This window comes from Propithecus coquereli, unplaced genomic scaffold (genome assembly GCF_000956105.1).
Source record: "Propithecus coquereli isolate 6110/MARCELLA unplaced genomic scaffold, Pcoq_1.0 Scaffold280, whole genome shotgun sequence".
In the NCBI taxonomy this organism is placed as follows: domain Eukaryota; kingdom Metazoa; phylum Chordata; class Mammalia; order Primates; family Indriidae; genus Propithecus; species Propithecus coquereli.
The window spans coordinates 1,481,403-1,496,472 of NW_012148397.1; the positions used below are offsets into that span (position 1 = coordinate 1,481,403).

A 15,070-nucleotide genomic window follows, 5' to 3' on the forward strand; every position below is an offset into this window, starting at 1 on the left:
TCTTCTGGGATGCTGCAGGGGGGTCCTGGGCGCGGCTGCCCACCCAGAGCACTTGTCTCCAGCGTCAGTGTGACGATGCAGAACAGGTTGACGTTGGCATTGTAGACAGTGAACTCCACAAACACAGCTCTGGTCAGGGTGTCCAGCCAGGTGTTGTCAAAGAGATACCGGAGAACTCTGTGGGGAAGAACGGCATTTGGGGCATCTCCTCCCTGCGGAGGCTCCCGGTCCCCTCCGCCTCTTGATGAGGCTGGGGCTTCCTGTCTGAACTTCTCACTCTGCTTCCACTCTGCTCCCTGGGCCACTGGGCCACTGGGCACTGGGGCTGCCACTGGGAGTGGTCACAATTTTCAGGCCGTGGTGAGGCTCTCAAAGTGTGGTCCCCAGACCAGCAATATCGGCATCATCTGGGAAGTGCAGATTCTCGGGCCCATCCCAGACCTCTGAGTCCGAAGCTCTGGGGTGGAGCCCGGGATGGGAGCTTTGATGCGCCCCGCCCCCGGCACTTCTGATGCTTTTTAAAGCTTGAGAGCCCTGGTGTTAGAGGAAGCACGTGAAACATCAGGAGTTAGGCAGGCAGCAGCTTCGGCCGTGGAGGTCCCACCTGGGCAGGCAGTCCCTGTGACACCAGTTTCTGGGGCTCTGTTAGCCTGGTGTGGTGGGAAGAGCATGTGCCCAGAGGTGGTAGAGGCACCTGGGTTCAAATCCCGGATGCCTCTTGGGCAAGCTAATAACTTGTGCAGGCCTCGGTTTCTTCACCTATGAAGGTGTTAACATGAGCACTTCCAGATCATTGTGAGCAGAGAAAATGGAACAGTTTGTGTGTATGTGTGTTGTGGGTGGGAGGAGGGGGAATTACTATTCCAGTAACATTGTGCCCCCAGTGTGTCTGCATCCTGCTTGGTACACAGAAGCAGAGGGAGAGGATATCATCAGTCCTTCCAAGCAGCAGGAAAAACATCTCTCCTGAAACAGACTTATTCCTGGCCTGTCCTTAACCCCAGAAGACCCATTACTGTGTCTGCAGGCAGGATACACGCTCGGCTGTCACAAACAACCCGGGTGCTACAAGCATACAGTGGAGGCAACTGACGTTCACACAGGTCCACTAGTTTTCCTGGGCTACACAGCTAGAAGGAGCAGTGCCAGCGTTCCACATCCAGGGCTCTCTGCCTCTAGGGCGTGTTGAGTCAGTCTGCATGGGCCCTAAGCGTCACTGCACGTTCTTACTGGGCTTTCTAGTACCACCCTGGCTGGGCTTTTCCCAGGCCATTTCTCAGGGCTGTGTTTGCAGGAGCAACCTCGAGGGATGAGGAGATGTCTTCCTTTGAGAGAGCAGGCTTGGTTTTGTTGCTATAAAAGCAGTGAATGCCCCAAGCTCAGTGTTTTGACACATGCAGGCATGGCCCTTTGCAGCAATTCACTCAAACCAATGTGATGTTCTGTTGCTGCTTTTGCTGTAACAAAATCTGACCCGGGAGTCTTGTGTCTTCTGCCAACATCCATGAAATAGTAACAGACTAGCTTGTTGGCTTACAAGTAGGGTAAAACCTCACACTTTGCATAATTCTCGACAGAGCATTAACCACTTTCTTCTTGTCTAACAGGGGACTGCATTGTGTGGTAGTGAGCTCCCCATCTCTGGACTGGCTCTAGCAGAGGCAACCAGGCTGAGAATGCTGGAGATAGACTTCCCTTCCAACTCAGAGAATGGTACAGTTTCCAGGGGCCTGAAAATATGACCTGAATGATTCTGAATCCCCCAGCCCCTCCTACCAGGACATGAATGAACTTGGCTTAGCTTTGTTTTGAAGGCTGCATCCCCCAGTGAGACGTGGACTCTAGCAAAAGGCTTTACTCAGCTGCAGAGGAATCAAGTCAGCCTTACCTTAATGCACTTTGGCGATCAGTCCCCAAGGGGACCACGTAGCCTCCTCCCCGGTACACAGTGAGTTTGCCCCAGATGGGATACCCTCGACGTTGGCTCTGGCTCTGGTATTGCCAAGCCCGGGGAAAGCCATTGCTGCTATTGAGGGCGGAGGCATTCCAGCCTTCCCCATAGTCTGCCAGGTCTTCAACATCCAGGGAATATGGCGCACGGCATCCATCAAGAGAAGCCTGCAACTGCCGGGCAAGAGGGCAAGAGCTTTGCTGGACCCTCACTTGACGAATCTGGGCGCTGCCAACCAGCTTGGAGTTCCCGTCGGTGACAAAGCCTGAAGATGAAAACCAGGTGGGTAAATCTAGCACGTCCCATCAGCTCTACTTCTTCCACGTTTCATGCGCCATCCCCTTCTCTCCCTCAGCACTGTCCCTTGTCACTATACAGCCCCTCCAGGTCTCCCCAGCATCCTAACTTGGCCACGCTCTGCTGCAACTTCCCCGTGCTTCCAGAACGATCCTTCTTACGCCGCATGAGATCTATGCTAATTGCTCGTGGAGAAACCTTCAATGGTGCCTCCTTTCCTTGAAGATAAAACAGGCACTTCCGAGGTCCCTCATGATCTGGCCCCTGTTTATCTCCCCTGCTTTGCTTCTCACTGCTCCCTAGCCTAAATTCTACATGGCAGCCACACTCGCTCCCTGTAGTTCCAGGAATGTGCCACGGTGTCAGGCTGGGCTTTCCTCAGTTGCTCCTTCTGCCCAGCACATTGTTTTTGCCTGGCTGATCCATGCTCAGTTATCTCTCATTTGCAAAGCTCTCCACTCTCCATGGGAGGGAAGAGAGGGAGGGGGAGGGGAAGAGGAGGAGGAGGGGAGGGGGAGGGGACCTCCCTGTGTGTGCACAGCCTTCTGAGGGTCTCTCCTTCAAAGCGTGGGGTCCTGCAGTGGTTTGTTTTCTCATGAGGCTGAGGTTGACATCAACCACATAATGTTGCCTTTATGTTGCCCCACACCTGTCCCTCTGCAGGAGCATGTGCAAGGAGGCCGGCACACAGTCCCAGGGCCAGGGTACTGTACCTGGGAGAGGGCTGTACAGGTTGCTCACGAGGGTGGTGTTGGCCCATTCAAAGAACTCTTGGAAGCTCAGCACGGCTGAAAAGCCTCTGGTGAAGCTGCGCTCGAGGTGCCTGTTGAAGTGGTAGGTACTGGGGTCCCTCTGCCCGTAGGCCGCCAGCAGCAGCATCCACAGGAAGCCCAGGTACGCTGGGGAGGCAGGCACAGCCCCCGTCAGGCAGGGCCCCCGACTTCCACCCAGTCCGGGACAGGAAACGCAACGGCGCTTGGGCTCAGGACAGTCGAGGCCGCGTAGACCAACCCCTGGCCCCTCTGGTGACAATGGAACCAATGCTTATGGAGGCAGCAGAGAGGCATAAAGTCACAGACCACAGGGCGTCCTGCTCAGGTGCAAATCCTGGCTCTGCCCCTTCCTATCCAAGTGCCCTCTGCAAATGCCTGCAACCCTCTGAGCCTCACTCTCCTCACCTGTGAAAAGGCAGCAGCAACTCTGTGACATGGGCTTGTGACGAGGGGATTAGTTAACATCCGCTTTATAAGCACTTACAACAGTGCCTGCACAGCGCATGTGCCATGTAAGTTTCTTAGGTAGAATTTTTAAAAATGGGGCATTTGCCTTGTTACATCGCTGAAGATGCCGTAGTGAAGCAGACATGTTTCCTGCCCCTGTGGTGCTCACCTGTCCTGCTGGACACAGGTGAGTGTGACGGAAGGGCCTAGCAGGTGCAAAGATTTAGGTTATGAGGCTGGACACCACAAATCACATGGGGGATGCAGGTTCCTGCTGAACCAGAACCTCTGGGCCCAGGGCCTGGGAATCTGCGTTCCAAGAGCCCCTCCCCCAGAGGCCTTGTATGGATGCCAAGGAGCAGGACAACTCGGGGGTGTGTACGACATGCGCTCCCGCGGTCCCCGTTGCCCACCTGGAACCCACCTGTCACACACCTTGTACTGGTTCCCTTCCCCCCAGCGCGGCCCAGGATCACCTCCCAAATCAGCTGCCTGCACCCAGATCTGCTGCTGGGAGACCCAGACTCAGACACACACCTGAGTCTGCAAGTTTCTGGGCAGAAGGCCAGGGGAGGCCTCTCTGAAGACACCGTGTTTGGGCTGAGATTTAAAAAATAAGAGGAATTAGCCAGAAGAGGAGGTGGGGAGAGGGGTGAGCACACCCAGGCAAGGGAAAAAATAAAACCCGGGCAAAAGCCCGGGGGCGGGAACAAGCCCGGGGCCCCAACCCAACAAAAGCCAAGGGGAACGCCCCCTGGGGCAAAACAACCCAAAAAAAGCAACCCAAGGGGCCGGAACCAACGGAACCAAAAAAGGAAGTTAAAACTTAACCCAAAGGCCAAGAAGGGCCCCCGAAAGAATTTATGTTTAGGGGAGAAGCTGGGGTGTGTTGACATCTAGGGGAACCGAGGCCCAGCAGCAGTGTGGGGCCTCCTGGAAGGTTGCACAGGAAGCGTGTCTGTGCCGGGCTGTGCTGAGCACAGCGGCCGGAAGGCGGCATACCCAGGATCTCTCTGACCAGGGCAAACGCTTTCTGTTCCTTGAGACGGGTGGTTTTCATCTTCTCAATGGCGGCGGCAAGAGGCGGCTGGTAGACATCCCTGCTGCTGTTTCTTCGTGCTCGGAACACGGCGTAGGGGTCTGTGGAAGCAAGGACAGCAGGGCAGTCCCCCAGGGGCGTGGGAAACCAGGTTCCACCTCTGCCACTAGAAGACCTCTCTGTCCCCGGGTGCAATGGGCTCCACCTTCCGCTTCCTTGAGGGTCATTTCCCAGCTCTACCCTCCATGCCTCTGCAGTGCCATCCCAGGCGCAGAGTCCCGTGCCTTCCCCAATGCGCGTTCGCCCATGCTGACCCACAAGCGCCCTCTCCTCCCCCAAATCTTACTGACCCCTGCATGCCCTCTCTGACACTTCCACAACTTTGACGGATTCAAGGACTAGGGCGATGAATGTCTCAAAGTCCTGTCGTGTTTATTTCCAAGTATCTTTCTTTCCTATCCACTTTATCGAGTTATCCTTTTCATAAAACTCATCCATTGGAAGTCTACAGTGCAATGATTTTAGTAAAGTTATATCACCACCATCCAGTCTTAGGACATTTTCATCAGCCCAGAGGGTTCCCTCGTGCCCTGGTAAAGTCAGCGTCCACTCCCCCTCCCGCCCGCCCCCAGCCCGCACAGCTGCCTTCTGTCCCTGCGCCTTATAGACTTGCTGCAAGTGGAACCATACAGCATGTAGTATCTCGTGTCTGGCCCTCTCATTCAGCACAGTGCTTCGGAGATTGTCCACGTCGTTGCGTGTCTTTGTGATTAGTTCCTGCTTATTGCTGAGGAGTGTCGTTGGGCAGATATACTACATCTGGTTTATGCATTCACCAGTGGACAGACGTTTTTTGGATGGTTTTAGTTTTGTCCATTGTGACCAATGCTACCATGAACATTTACGTAAAGGCATTTGTGTGGACGTGTGTTTTCATCTTTCTTGGGCACATTCCTAGAAGTTGCCAAATATCTTTTGGCTATTACAAAGGAAGCTGCTAGGAACATTCTTGTACAAGTTCCTACATGAAAGTAAGTTTTTATTTCTCTGAGTTAAATGCTCAAGAGTGCAATGTCTGGGTCTTAGGGTGAGTCCATTTGTCATTTTGAAAGGAATTACCCAACAATTTTTCAGAGTGGTTGTACCATTTACCTTCCCGCCAGCAACATATGAATGCTCCAGTTTCTCCGCGTCCCTGCCAGTACTGGTGTTACAGCTGTTTTTCTCCTCATCCATTCTGACATGTGTGTGGTGACCCAACTGTCTTTGGGATCCATGCCCTTCTGTCCACACCCTCCTCTCCACACTAGAATTCGTCACCTCCTGCCTGGACCACGGCAATAGCTTCTTCTACTGGCCTCTCCGTTGCCACTTTTGACCCAGAACCTCTGGTCTCTAAGATCAACCTCAGTAACCTTTCTGAAATCACAAAACAGATCATGCCACTCTCTTACTTAAAGCCTCTAAAATCCCACCATTGCTCCAGCTCCTCCACTGCCGTGTGTGGTCTGTTTCCCACCCACCTCTTCACCTTCACCTTGAACCATTCTACCCCCTCCAATTCACCATGCTCCAGCCACACTGTCAATAATTGCTGTCAAATGACAAGTTCCCACCCCAGGGCCTTTGCACATGCCTCCTTCCCTTCCCCTCCTTTCAGGAGACAGCTTAGGTTCAGCCCCAGCAGGGGCCTGCACTCTCTTCTTCTTCCCCAACATTGCTCATCATAATTCACACTTCTGTGTCTACTTGTATATTTATTTGCTTAATGGCATATCCCCAAATGGGCTTTTCATCCCAAGGACAGTGACCTGTTCCATCCAGTCCATGCTGTGTTGCCTGGGCCTGGGGTTGTGAACAGGGAAATGTCTTCAAATGGGCAAGACCAAACCTTTTGGGATGATGAAGCTATTCTAAATCTGAATTGAGGTAATGGTCGCATAACCTATAAATTTACTAAAATCAATGATTGTGCACTTACAATGGGGTGAATTTTATGTAAATTACATTCCCAAGCCATCACACTGCCTGGCACCCAGCCCTGAAGAATTGCCAAAGGAATGATTGAATGAATATTTAATTGCTTAGGAGGCTGGCATCTCTTTGGAGAAACATTACTCTTTTGTCTTGAGAAGACGTTAATGGACCTCTTGGGTCTGCAAATCCTAAACCCTCTCCTAGAATGGAAGAATACAGGCCCAGGAGGAGGTAACCTCACTGCACAGCGATGTATGTGCTGGACCTTTTCTTGTTTCTTCCTGTTTTATTTTCCCTGAAAGTCTTCGATTATCAGACTATTGATTCTGTTTTGTTTGCTTGTTTGTTTTTATAATTCTCTTATCATCTGCACCCCCGGGAGTTCGGGTTGGAAAGTGAGAAGTGAGGTTGGGAAGAAGAGGACTGACTGGGGCTGACAGCAGGACTGTGTTCCAATAAAACTTTATTTACAAAAACAGGCAGCAGATGAGATTTGGCCCACTGGCTGTAGTTTGCAGACCTTTGTCCTAGAAGTCTAATTTACAGCCACTTTCTGCAGCCCACCTGCAAACTGATTCTTTTTTCGGTCTTCATTCTAAAGCCCAGGGCCCTGAATCCCGGAGAAGAGAGCTGCTTGCATGGAATTCCACAGAGAAGACAGGACAGCCCATGTGAACAGCTCAGCCCCAAGGTACTTCTGGCTGAAGGGTCATGCGTGGGTGTCAGGGAAAAAGGCCGGGGAGGGAAGGGACAAGGCTGCTCGGGAGACAGTGACGGAGTCACTTTTTCTGGCTGGTTTGGGGTGAAAGGCTGATGGGGAGCGAAGGTCTAGGCATCCAGCCTCAGGCCCAGGACCCCCCAACCCCGAAGTCTGGACTCTTTGGGACTGCCAGCTGGCCAGGGCTCCACCCCCACCCACCAGGTGAGGCACCGTACCTGGGCCCAACAGACGTCCTGCCAGGGGGGCTGCAGTCTCCTCCTCCTCGTCCACTTTTCTCAAGACCAGCGCAAAGAAAGCAGCGAATCCCAGCACCTGAAAAAGACCCAGGGGCACCCCACGCCCACACTGGTGACTCTCACTGCCTGGTCCCAGGGCGGCGGTTACGAAGAGTGAGCACTAAGGCCCTTGTGCTCTGCACTGGGCCACCACCCAGACAGAGGGGCCAGTGAGTCCTTGAAGTCCCCAAGCCTCCCCAGCTGCTGCTCGCCTGACCGAGGTCCCCCATCTCTCAGCAGGGAGCATCAGCCACCGCGCCTAGCATGACCATAACTCCTTAACCTCAAGTTTTCTCACCTATAAAATGGAGGTAAGAATCCCAAGGCTGGTGGTGACTATGAAATGCCAGTATCCCAGTAAAACATTAAGCTTGGGTTATTAGAGCAACTGGCTTATTATACTTCCTGGCCCAGGGGCTACACAGAGGTGGTGCTTCCATACGTTTGTTGAATGAATAAGTGAATGAACGTCCAAAGCCCAAGGACAAGACTGTTAGCCGGAAGGAAAGGGCGAGCAGACATGAGGAGGGCAGCCACATGGGGTGGGGTTCTGACCTTTAGGGGCTGAGTGACGAACACGCTCTCCACGAAGGAGACAGCCATGGAGAGGAGCCACCTGAGGGAGCTGGCCCGCCCATAGTGCAGGCCGTAGAGCATGGTGAAGAAGGCGGCCACACCACTGGTGGCCGCCACCAGGAGCCAACCCACCAGGACGCACCACCAGGGCAGGCCGCCAGGGGGCCTGCTCAGCCTCAGGGCACTGCAAAGGAAGGTGGACGGACATAGTGAGTGTGGTCCCAGCGGGCTTGAGGTCAGATCCCACTCTGCCCCCACCAGCTGCTTGATCTTGGCCAATCTCCTGGGCCTCTCAGACCCTCTGTTTTCTCCTCTGTAACCTGTACCTACCTCGAAGGGCAATTCTATTATCTACTGAATGCAAAAGCAGTCATATTTGTTCCATGCTTACTAGGGGCCTGTCCTTGTGCTAGCTGCTTTGTACAGATTGGCTCTGTTATTCCTCATGGCAAGCCTAGAAGGCTGGCACTATGTCATTTTTATGAGGTTTTTACTATGAAAATTTCTCATCATGCAAAAATTAGTAAGCACAGCAAGCTCCCATGCGTTCGTCAGCCAGTTTCAACAACCATCATCACCTTGTCGCCCTTTCACACTTACTTCACCTGCCCTCGATCTCTGGGGTTTTTTCCTGGGGGAGGGGCTGAAATACTTAAAAATAAATTGCAGACATAATACGAAATCATTCCTAATTACTTCATCACAAAAATGGTCATTTTCTTATTAAATTACAATGCTGTTGTCACATAAAATTAATAATCCTTAATGTCATCTAATAACCTGTCTATATTCGAATTTAGCCGGTTATTTAAAAAATTATAGTTTAAGCTTGAATCAGGAGATAGGCATTATTATTCCCATTTTGCAGATGAGGAAATGGAGGCTCAGAGAAGTTGAGGGACTGGTCCCAGGATGCACAGCTAGGACACAGCCCACATGAAAATGGTTATGAACTGTAAGGTGCTGAACGAAGGGCTATAGGTACCTTCCAGCAAATACCCCTGTTCACACCGGGTCTCCCTGAATGTTCGCAGGAATCCTGCACCATTTCTGCCTGGGGAGGTCTGGGCGGACGTCCTTCCAAGGTTGTTCACGATGTGCTTTCTGGCAGGCCCCAGGCTGGGGAGGGCAGGTGCCACTCAGCACCCAGGGCAGAGGATTACCTGGTGTGCGCTGGGGCCAGGGTGCCCGGCTGTCCCCCGAGGCAGCCCTTCAAGGCCTGCAGCTGCCTGAGGGCCCGGGCGTGGCTATGGTGCTGGGGGAAGCCTCGGGGTCCCACCAGCCGCAGCTCTTGCTCCACGTGCTCCAGCTGAAGGTAGAGGCACTGCCTGTAGACACTGTCCTTCCAAGGGCCACTGGGGGCCACCTCGGGCTTGGGGCACTTTCTCTGCATTTTCTCTGGGCAACAAGGGGGAAAATGATCGGCTTGTGACGAATCACAGAGCAAACCAGCTGCAATAAAAACAACAGTAAGAGTAGCAGCTTTCAGGTACCAAACACTAGGTACGTGCCAAGGTAAGTTCCAGGGTCACACGGCCAGTTAGGATCTGAATGTTTCTCTTGTAGACTTTTATCAGGGACATGCTTGAAATTTGCTCACACATCGAGAGTGGAGAGGAGAATCCCACACTCGGCTGCAAAAATTACCAATATTTGGCCAATCTCACCTCATCTCTTTTTTTCCCCTGGAATATTTTAAAGCAAATCTTAGACATAATGTTATCTCATCTGGAAATACTTTAATATGGTAAGATTTGAATTGAAGCCCGGTTTTGCCTAATGCCAAAGATAGCGTAAGCCTTAATCTTGTGTGTTTAAGTTTTTCTTAAATTATGAAAGATTTCAAACATACAAAAGTACAGAAAATGATGAGATGAAGCCTCACAGCCTCAAGTGATCAACTTGTGGCCAACTATTTCCCCTGCATCTCATGTACTCTCTCCAGGTGGATTATTTTGAAGTGAATTCCATAGCTCATATCATTTCACTAAATAATTTAGTGTAAGGACTCTTTTCAAAAAGATAACCATGATGGCGTTATCAATTTTTTTTTTTTTTTTTTTTTGAGACAGGGTCTTGCTCTGTCACCCAGGCTGGAGTGCAGTGGTGTGATCATAGCTCACAGCAACCTCAAACTCCTGGGCTCAAGCAATCCTCCTGCCTCAGCCTCCCAAGTAGCTGAGACTACTCATCACCGCACGCCACCACAGCTGGCTAATTTTTCTATTTTTTGCAGAGCCAGGGTCTTGCTCTTGGTCAGGCTGGTCTTGAACGCCTGGCCTTAAGCAATCCTCCTGCCTCGCCCTCCCAGAGTGCTAGAAATATAGGCATTAGTCACTGTGCCCGGCCTAAAAAAATTTTTTAAAACATCTTTCTTGTTCAGCTGGTGATCAGGATGAAAGACAAAATAAAAATTCAAAGAAACACCCATCTTTTGTTTTAAATTATAGAGGTAACACATATTCATTGGAAGAAAAAAACCCAAAAACCCATCAGAACATTCCCACTATGCCCTGTGCCTTTTAAGAGAAACTCGGCCTCCATAAGCAGAACCAGGCCTCAGTCCCCGGCCCCTGAGCTGGGAGGGTGGCGTTGAGGGACACATTCTCCTGCGGCAGCAGGGCCTGGCACTCAACCAGCATTTATCTTCCCAAGAGGTGTGCGAAATTGTATGTAAAACATGGCAAGATGGAGCCCCCTTCGCCTAGTCCCCAGTGAGGGGCGAATAAGGAAATACATGCACGTAAGGAGGGCTGTGGCCGCATGTTTGCATCTCTGACCCTGACTCCGACCAGGTCAGGATGTTGGGTAAATGCCTACAGCAAGGTCAGCCCCACCTCCCTCTGACTGGAAGCCTTCTCCTGCACCCTCCTCACCTGGGCCTCCCTTACAGAAGCCCCAGCTACAAATTCCAGCGTCAACACCCTTTGTTTTGCAAGGCTTCTGCTCATGTTTCCAGAAGATACCATCACTGCCAATCATAACACCACTTACTGAACACCTGCTTTGTGTCAGGCTGGGGTCTAAGCATTTTACGTATCTTATGATCTGACTCAGTCCTCACAACAAGCCAAGAAGCCAGGTGGATCAATACCCCTATTTTATAGGGGAGGAAATAAAGCCTCAGAGAGATTGAGCAACTTGTCTGAAGTTGCACGGTTGCTATTGCAGCTGGGAGATCCCAAGGATCTGGCCACCTCCAGAGCTCTTGTTCTGTAGGTCTACAGCCCATGCCATTGTGTGCAGCTGTGAATGCCAAAGCCCCCAGACTCAGGCCAAGTGCGAGCAGAGTCCTGCAGGGACAACCTTCACGGGCAGCCCATGCTCGGTGTCTGTGCAAATCCTTCAGAGTGGCTGGAGCACAGGGGTTGGGTGAAGTGGAGCAAGAGAGACAAAACCATGGGGCCATGAAGGCTTGAGTGCTGCAGGAAGGGCTGGGACTTTATCTTGAAGGTGGCTACTCTCAAAATTCAATGTACATAAAAATCACCAAAGTGACCAGTTAAAAATGCAGAGACCCGGCCTCACCCCAGGAAATTTAATTCACTCTATCAGAGTGGGGCCAAGAGTTACGAACTCAAATCGCCCATTCTGTAGACCACACTTCAGTATTCTAAGCAAGGCTTAGACAGTGACCAGCCTCGTGTGTTCAAAGTGGTAGCGTTCTAAACCTACTCCACTAGCCATGAGCCATGGAACATTTCTATCACTGCAGGAAGTTCTATGGGACAGCGCTGCCCTCAATGGGAATCTTCTAAATGGGCCTGGGAAGGGGCAAGAGGCGGGTCAGGACACTAGTTCAAACCAGAACTTGATAAAAATGAAACAATGTTACTGCATTCTAGCTGGATATTGTTGCATGAGGCTCTGAATTTGAGACCTGCTATCTCCGAGATTAAGGAGTGTTAGAGTGTTAAAGGCACGGTAGCGCCAAACCGAGACTTCGTCTTGACTTCTCCCCTTCATTGGGAGTATGGAAAGAGAACAGAGAAAGGAATAACTTTTCTTTTTTTCTTTTTTCTTTTCTTTTTTAGTTTCTACCCACAGTATTGAGAGAAAGCAATAACTTTTCCAACCTGTGTTTCAATGTTCTTTAAAGTTTCTGACCACCCCATCTATCGCCCTGTATCCTGTGTCCTGCCCCACATAGTTGGAAGTGGATGTGGGTCAACTTTGCATCCCCAACACATTAGAGGAAAAGGAACTGAGGCACAGAGGACCGAGATAATCCATCCAAGGTCCCAAACTGGCCGATGGCAGAGCCAGCACCCAGACGGGGTTCTTCTGAGTAGAGCGACGAGACGGATGGACGGTTCCCATCCCACGGAGCCCACACTCCAGGAAGGGAGATGCAGACTTTACGCAACTCTCCGCATGATTCGTCCTTTGGCCCCAAGCAGGTAGGATGCAAGGAGGAGCTCAGGTGCTAAAGAGTATGTGACCAGGGGTCCTGCTATAGGCTGGGAGGTTTGCGTTGCTCCCCTGAGGAAGGGACGCTTAAGCCAAGACTAAAGATTGAGTAGGACCTGGCCAGATGAAGCAAGGAGAAAGAACATTCTAGACTAAAGGACCAGCATACATGAAAGCCGTTAGTGGGAAGGCAGCTGTGGCACAGAGAAGGAGGTGGCAGCCAGTGGTCCAAGCAGGGGCTGGTGAGGGACACTCAGGTCTGGCTTCTTGGCCCCCTAGTGATGCAGATATGGCCCCTTGCCCTGTCTCCACCTGGCCCCAAAATGCCACTTCTCTGTGCAAAACGCATAGAAATGTCCGGGACTCACCTTTCACTCGTAAGGCCCCAACAGTGAGTGTTACAGGGTCCTCTCTCTGTGTGGGCTCCTCCCAGAACACCTGCCCTGCTGCACTCTGTGGACAAATGACGTCTTCCACCAAGGCCAGGAGATAGTTGATGTCCATCAGATTCACTGGGTCCCAGCCCGAGGCAGGGGACGGCACCTTCAGGGCTTTGAACAGGGAGCTGACAAGTCTCCATACGTCCTGCGAGGCAGCCCGTAAGGGGGTAAGTGGATGTGAGCCACAGGTCAGGGGTGCAGCGCAGGGGCCACGGGCATGCGCCCGGCCAGCAGTCTGCACGGGAGCCCACACTGCCCACCGAGCCCTGAGGTCGCCCTCCCCGAGCTTCCCTCCGTCACCTCCAACATCCCTCTTCCGGGGTCCAAACTCATTCTGGGCTGTATTCCTGTGGCACATAGTAGGTGCTTAATGAGAGCTCATCAACTACATAAATGCAGAGTAAGCAGTCTCTGCTGTGGGCTGGAGTATTTCGCACATAGTAGGTACTCAAAGAGTGTGTGTGTGTGTGTGTGTGTGTGTGTACATATGCGTGCACGTGCGTGCAAGTGTGTATGTGTCTGTGTGTCTCTGTGCACGTGTTCATGTGCATGTATGTGTGTGTGCAAATGTGTGTCTGTATGTGCGTGTGCATGCGTTTGTACGTGTATATCTAGTTGATGCATCTTGACAACTGAAGCTGTCAGACCACACGGGGCTGCCAGACCCCAAGCCCTGGCCATACCCCGCTTCTGCCGAGGCTACGGCACACTCCCAACACTAGCTGTGGTTGAAGACATGCCTTGGTCACCGCTTCAGGTGTCAGTAGGCCATTCTCCATGGGCTGTGGTGAGGGGGTCAGGCTGGGTGACCCCCTGTCCCCTTTCCTGGTGTTCTCTTTCACAGCCCGTGGACGGGCGTTTCGGAAGATCTGAACGATGAGAAGGTTGATGGGGAACATGAGGATGGAGCTCTCCAGGCCAATCATCACCTCCTGCCACGTGAATTCAATTTTACCTGGGGACAGGGAGAGAAGGGGTCAAAGGGGAGAGGCCACCCCCATGCCCAGTCCCCTCTGCCCCTTCCAGAGGTGGCTGTTCAGTGAAGGGTTCACCTTGCCTAGCGCCTGGGAGGTCACCTCTAAGCCCTCAGGTGTCCTGCCTGGTAGAGGTGTCTCTGTTTACCTAGGGCCTTGGGCCAGCCCAGACAGTCTGTGCTGAGGTGCAATTTATGGTAGGGCCTGGGCCACTGGTGTCAGCTCGACCCCTGGAGGGCGGGGGCTAAGGTCAGCCCTGTGGGCGGGCAACCACGTCTAGGAGCCCCAGTGAAGACTGTGGACACCAAGGCTGGGGGAGCTTCCCTGGCTGGCAACACTTGGTGCGCGTTGTCACACATCGTTGTCAGGAGAAGTTAGCACTACCCACGACTCCCCTGGGAAGGACAGCTGGAAGCTCACGCCTGGTCTCTCCTGTACCTGTTTCCTGCATCTCTTCCCTTTGCTGATTTTAACCTGTATCCTTCTGCCGCCATAAACCATAACTGTGAGTGCACTGTCTTTTCTGAGTTCTGTGAGTCCTTCGTGTGAATCATGGAATTTGAGTGTGGTTTGGGGACTCTGGAGTTGCCCTGTCATTGCTGGCGTGGCAAAGGCTCATGTCCACCAGCACTGGCCCTGCCTGCCACGACACTGGGTGTTACCCAAGTCCATCTTTTGCTCAGCGGGGTCCTGGGGGACGCCCCAGAACATGATGCTGGTGAGCATGGTGCAGAGCAGCAGGGACAGGCAGCAGGACACCCTCTGCACGCGGGTGAAGTTGCTCCGGGCCGAGCTGCTGAAGACGGAATACCAGATGTGTCCGTCCCGGAAGCCCGTGGACGTCTTCATGAAAAACAGGTGGCTGCGGGCAGGCAGAGAGAGAGAGAGAGGGACAGGCATTTAGGGAGACAGGAATGGGGAGAGGCTGGTCTCTTTGAGCAATCCTGGGATGAAGAGGAGGAATTTGTTGCTAAGATTTATCACAGAAGAAATACACATGACAGCAGCATCACTTAGAGTTGAGGATGGAGACTCCGGAAAGAGCTGGACTGGAATCCTAGACTCCCCTTTTACCAGCTGCGCGGCCTGGGGCAAGTTACTTTCCTCTTTGTACCTCAGATTACTTGCCTGTGAAATGGGGATAGTAACAGAGCCCATCTCACTGGATCGTTACAAGGATCAAACGGATA

The 15,070-nt window shown here is 52.3% G+C and overlaps 1 protein-coding gene across 1 annotated transcript in view; it reads right to left on the reverse strand.

Moving 5' to 3' along the window:
* PKD1L2 (polycystic kidney disease 1-like 2) overlaps positions 1–15,070 on the reverse strand; it is a 104,376-nt gene that overhangs the window by 19,043 nt on the left and 70,263 nt on the right. Inside the window, exons 29-38 of the mRNA XM_012648177.1 lie at positions 14,543–14,742; positions 13,647–13,861; positions 12,835–13,051; positions 9,220–9,454; positions 8,036–8,240; positions 7,421–7,517; positions 4,471–4,608; positions 2,962–3,147; positions 1,889–2,216; positions 44–177 (exon numbers count right to left, since the gene is read on the reverse strand). Coding sequence (XP_012503631.1) covers positions 44–177; positions 1,889–2,216; positions 2,962–3,147; positions 4,471–4,608; positions 7,421–7,517; positions 8,036–8,240; positions 9,220–9,454; positions 12,835–13,051; positions 13,647–13,861; positions 14,543–14,742 — 1,955 coding nt within the window. The remainder of the gene's footprint in view (positions 1–43; positions 178–1,888; positions 2,217–2,961; positions 3,148–4,470; positions 4,609–7,420; positions 7,518–8,035; positions 8,241–9,219; positions 9,455–12,834; positions 13,052–13,646; positions 13,862–14,542; positions 14,743–15,070) is intronic.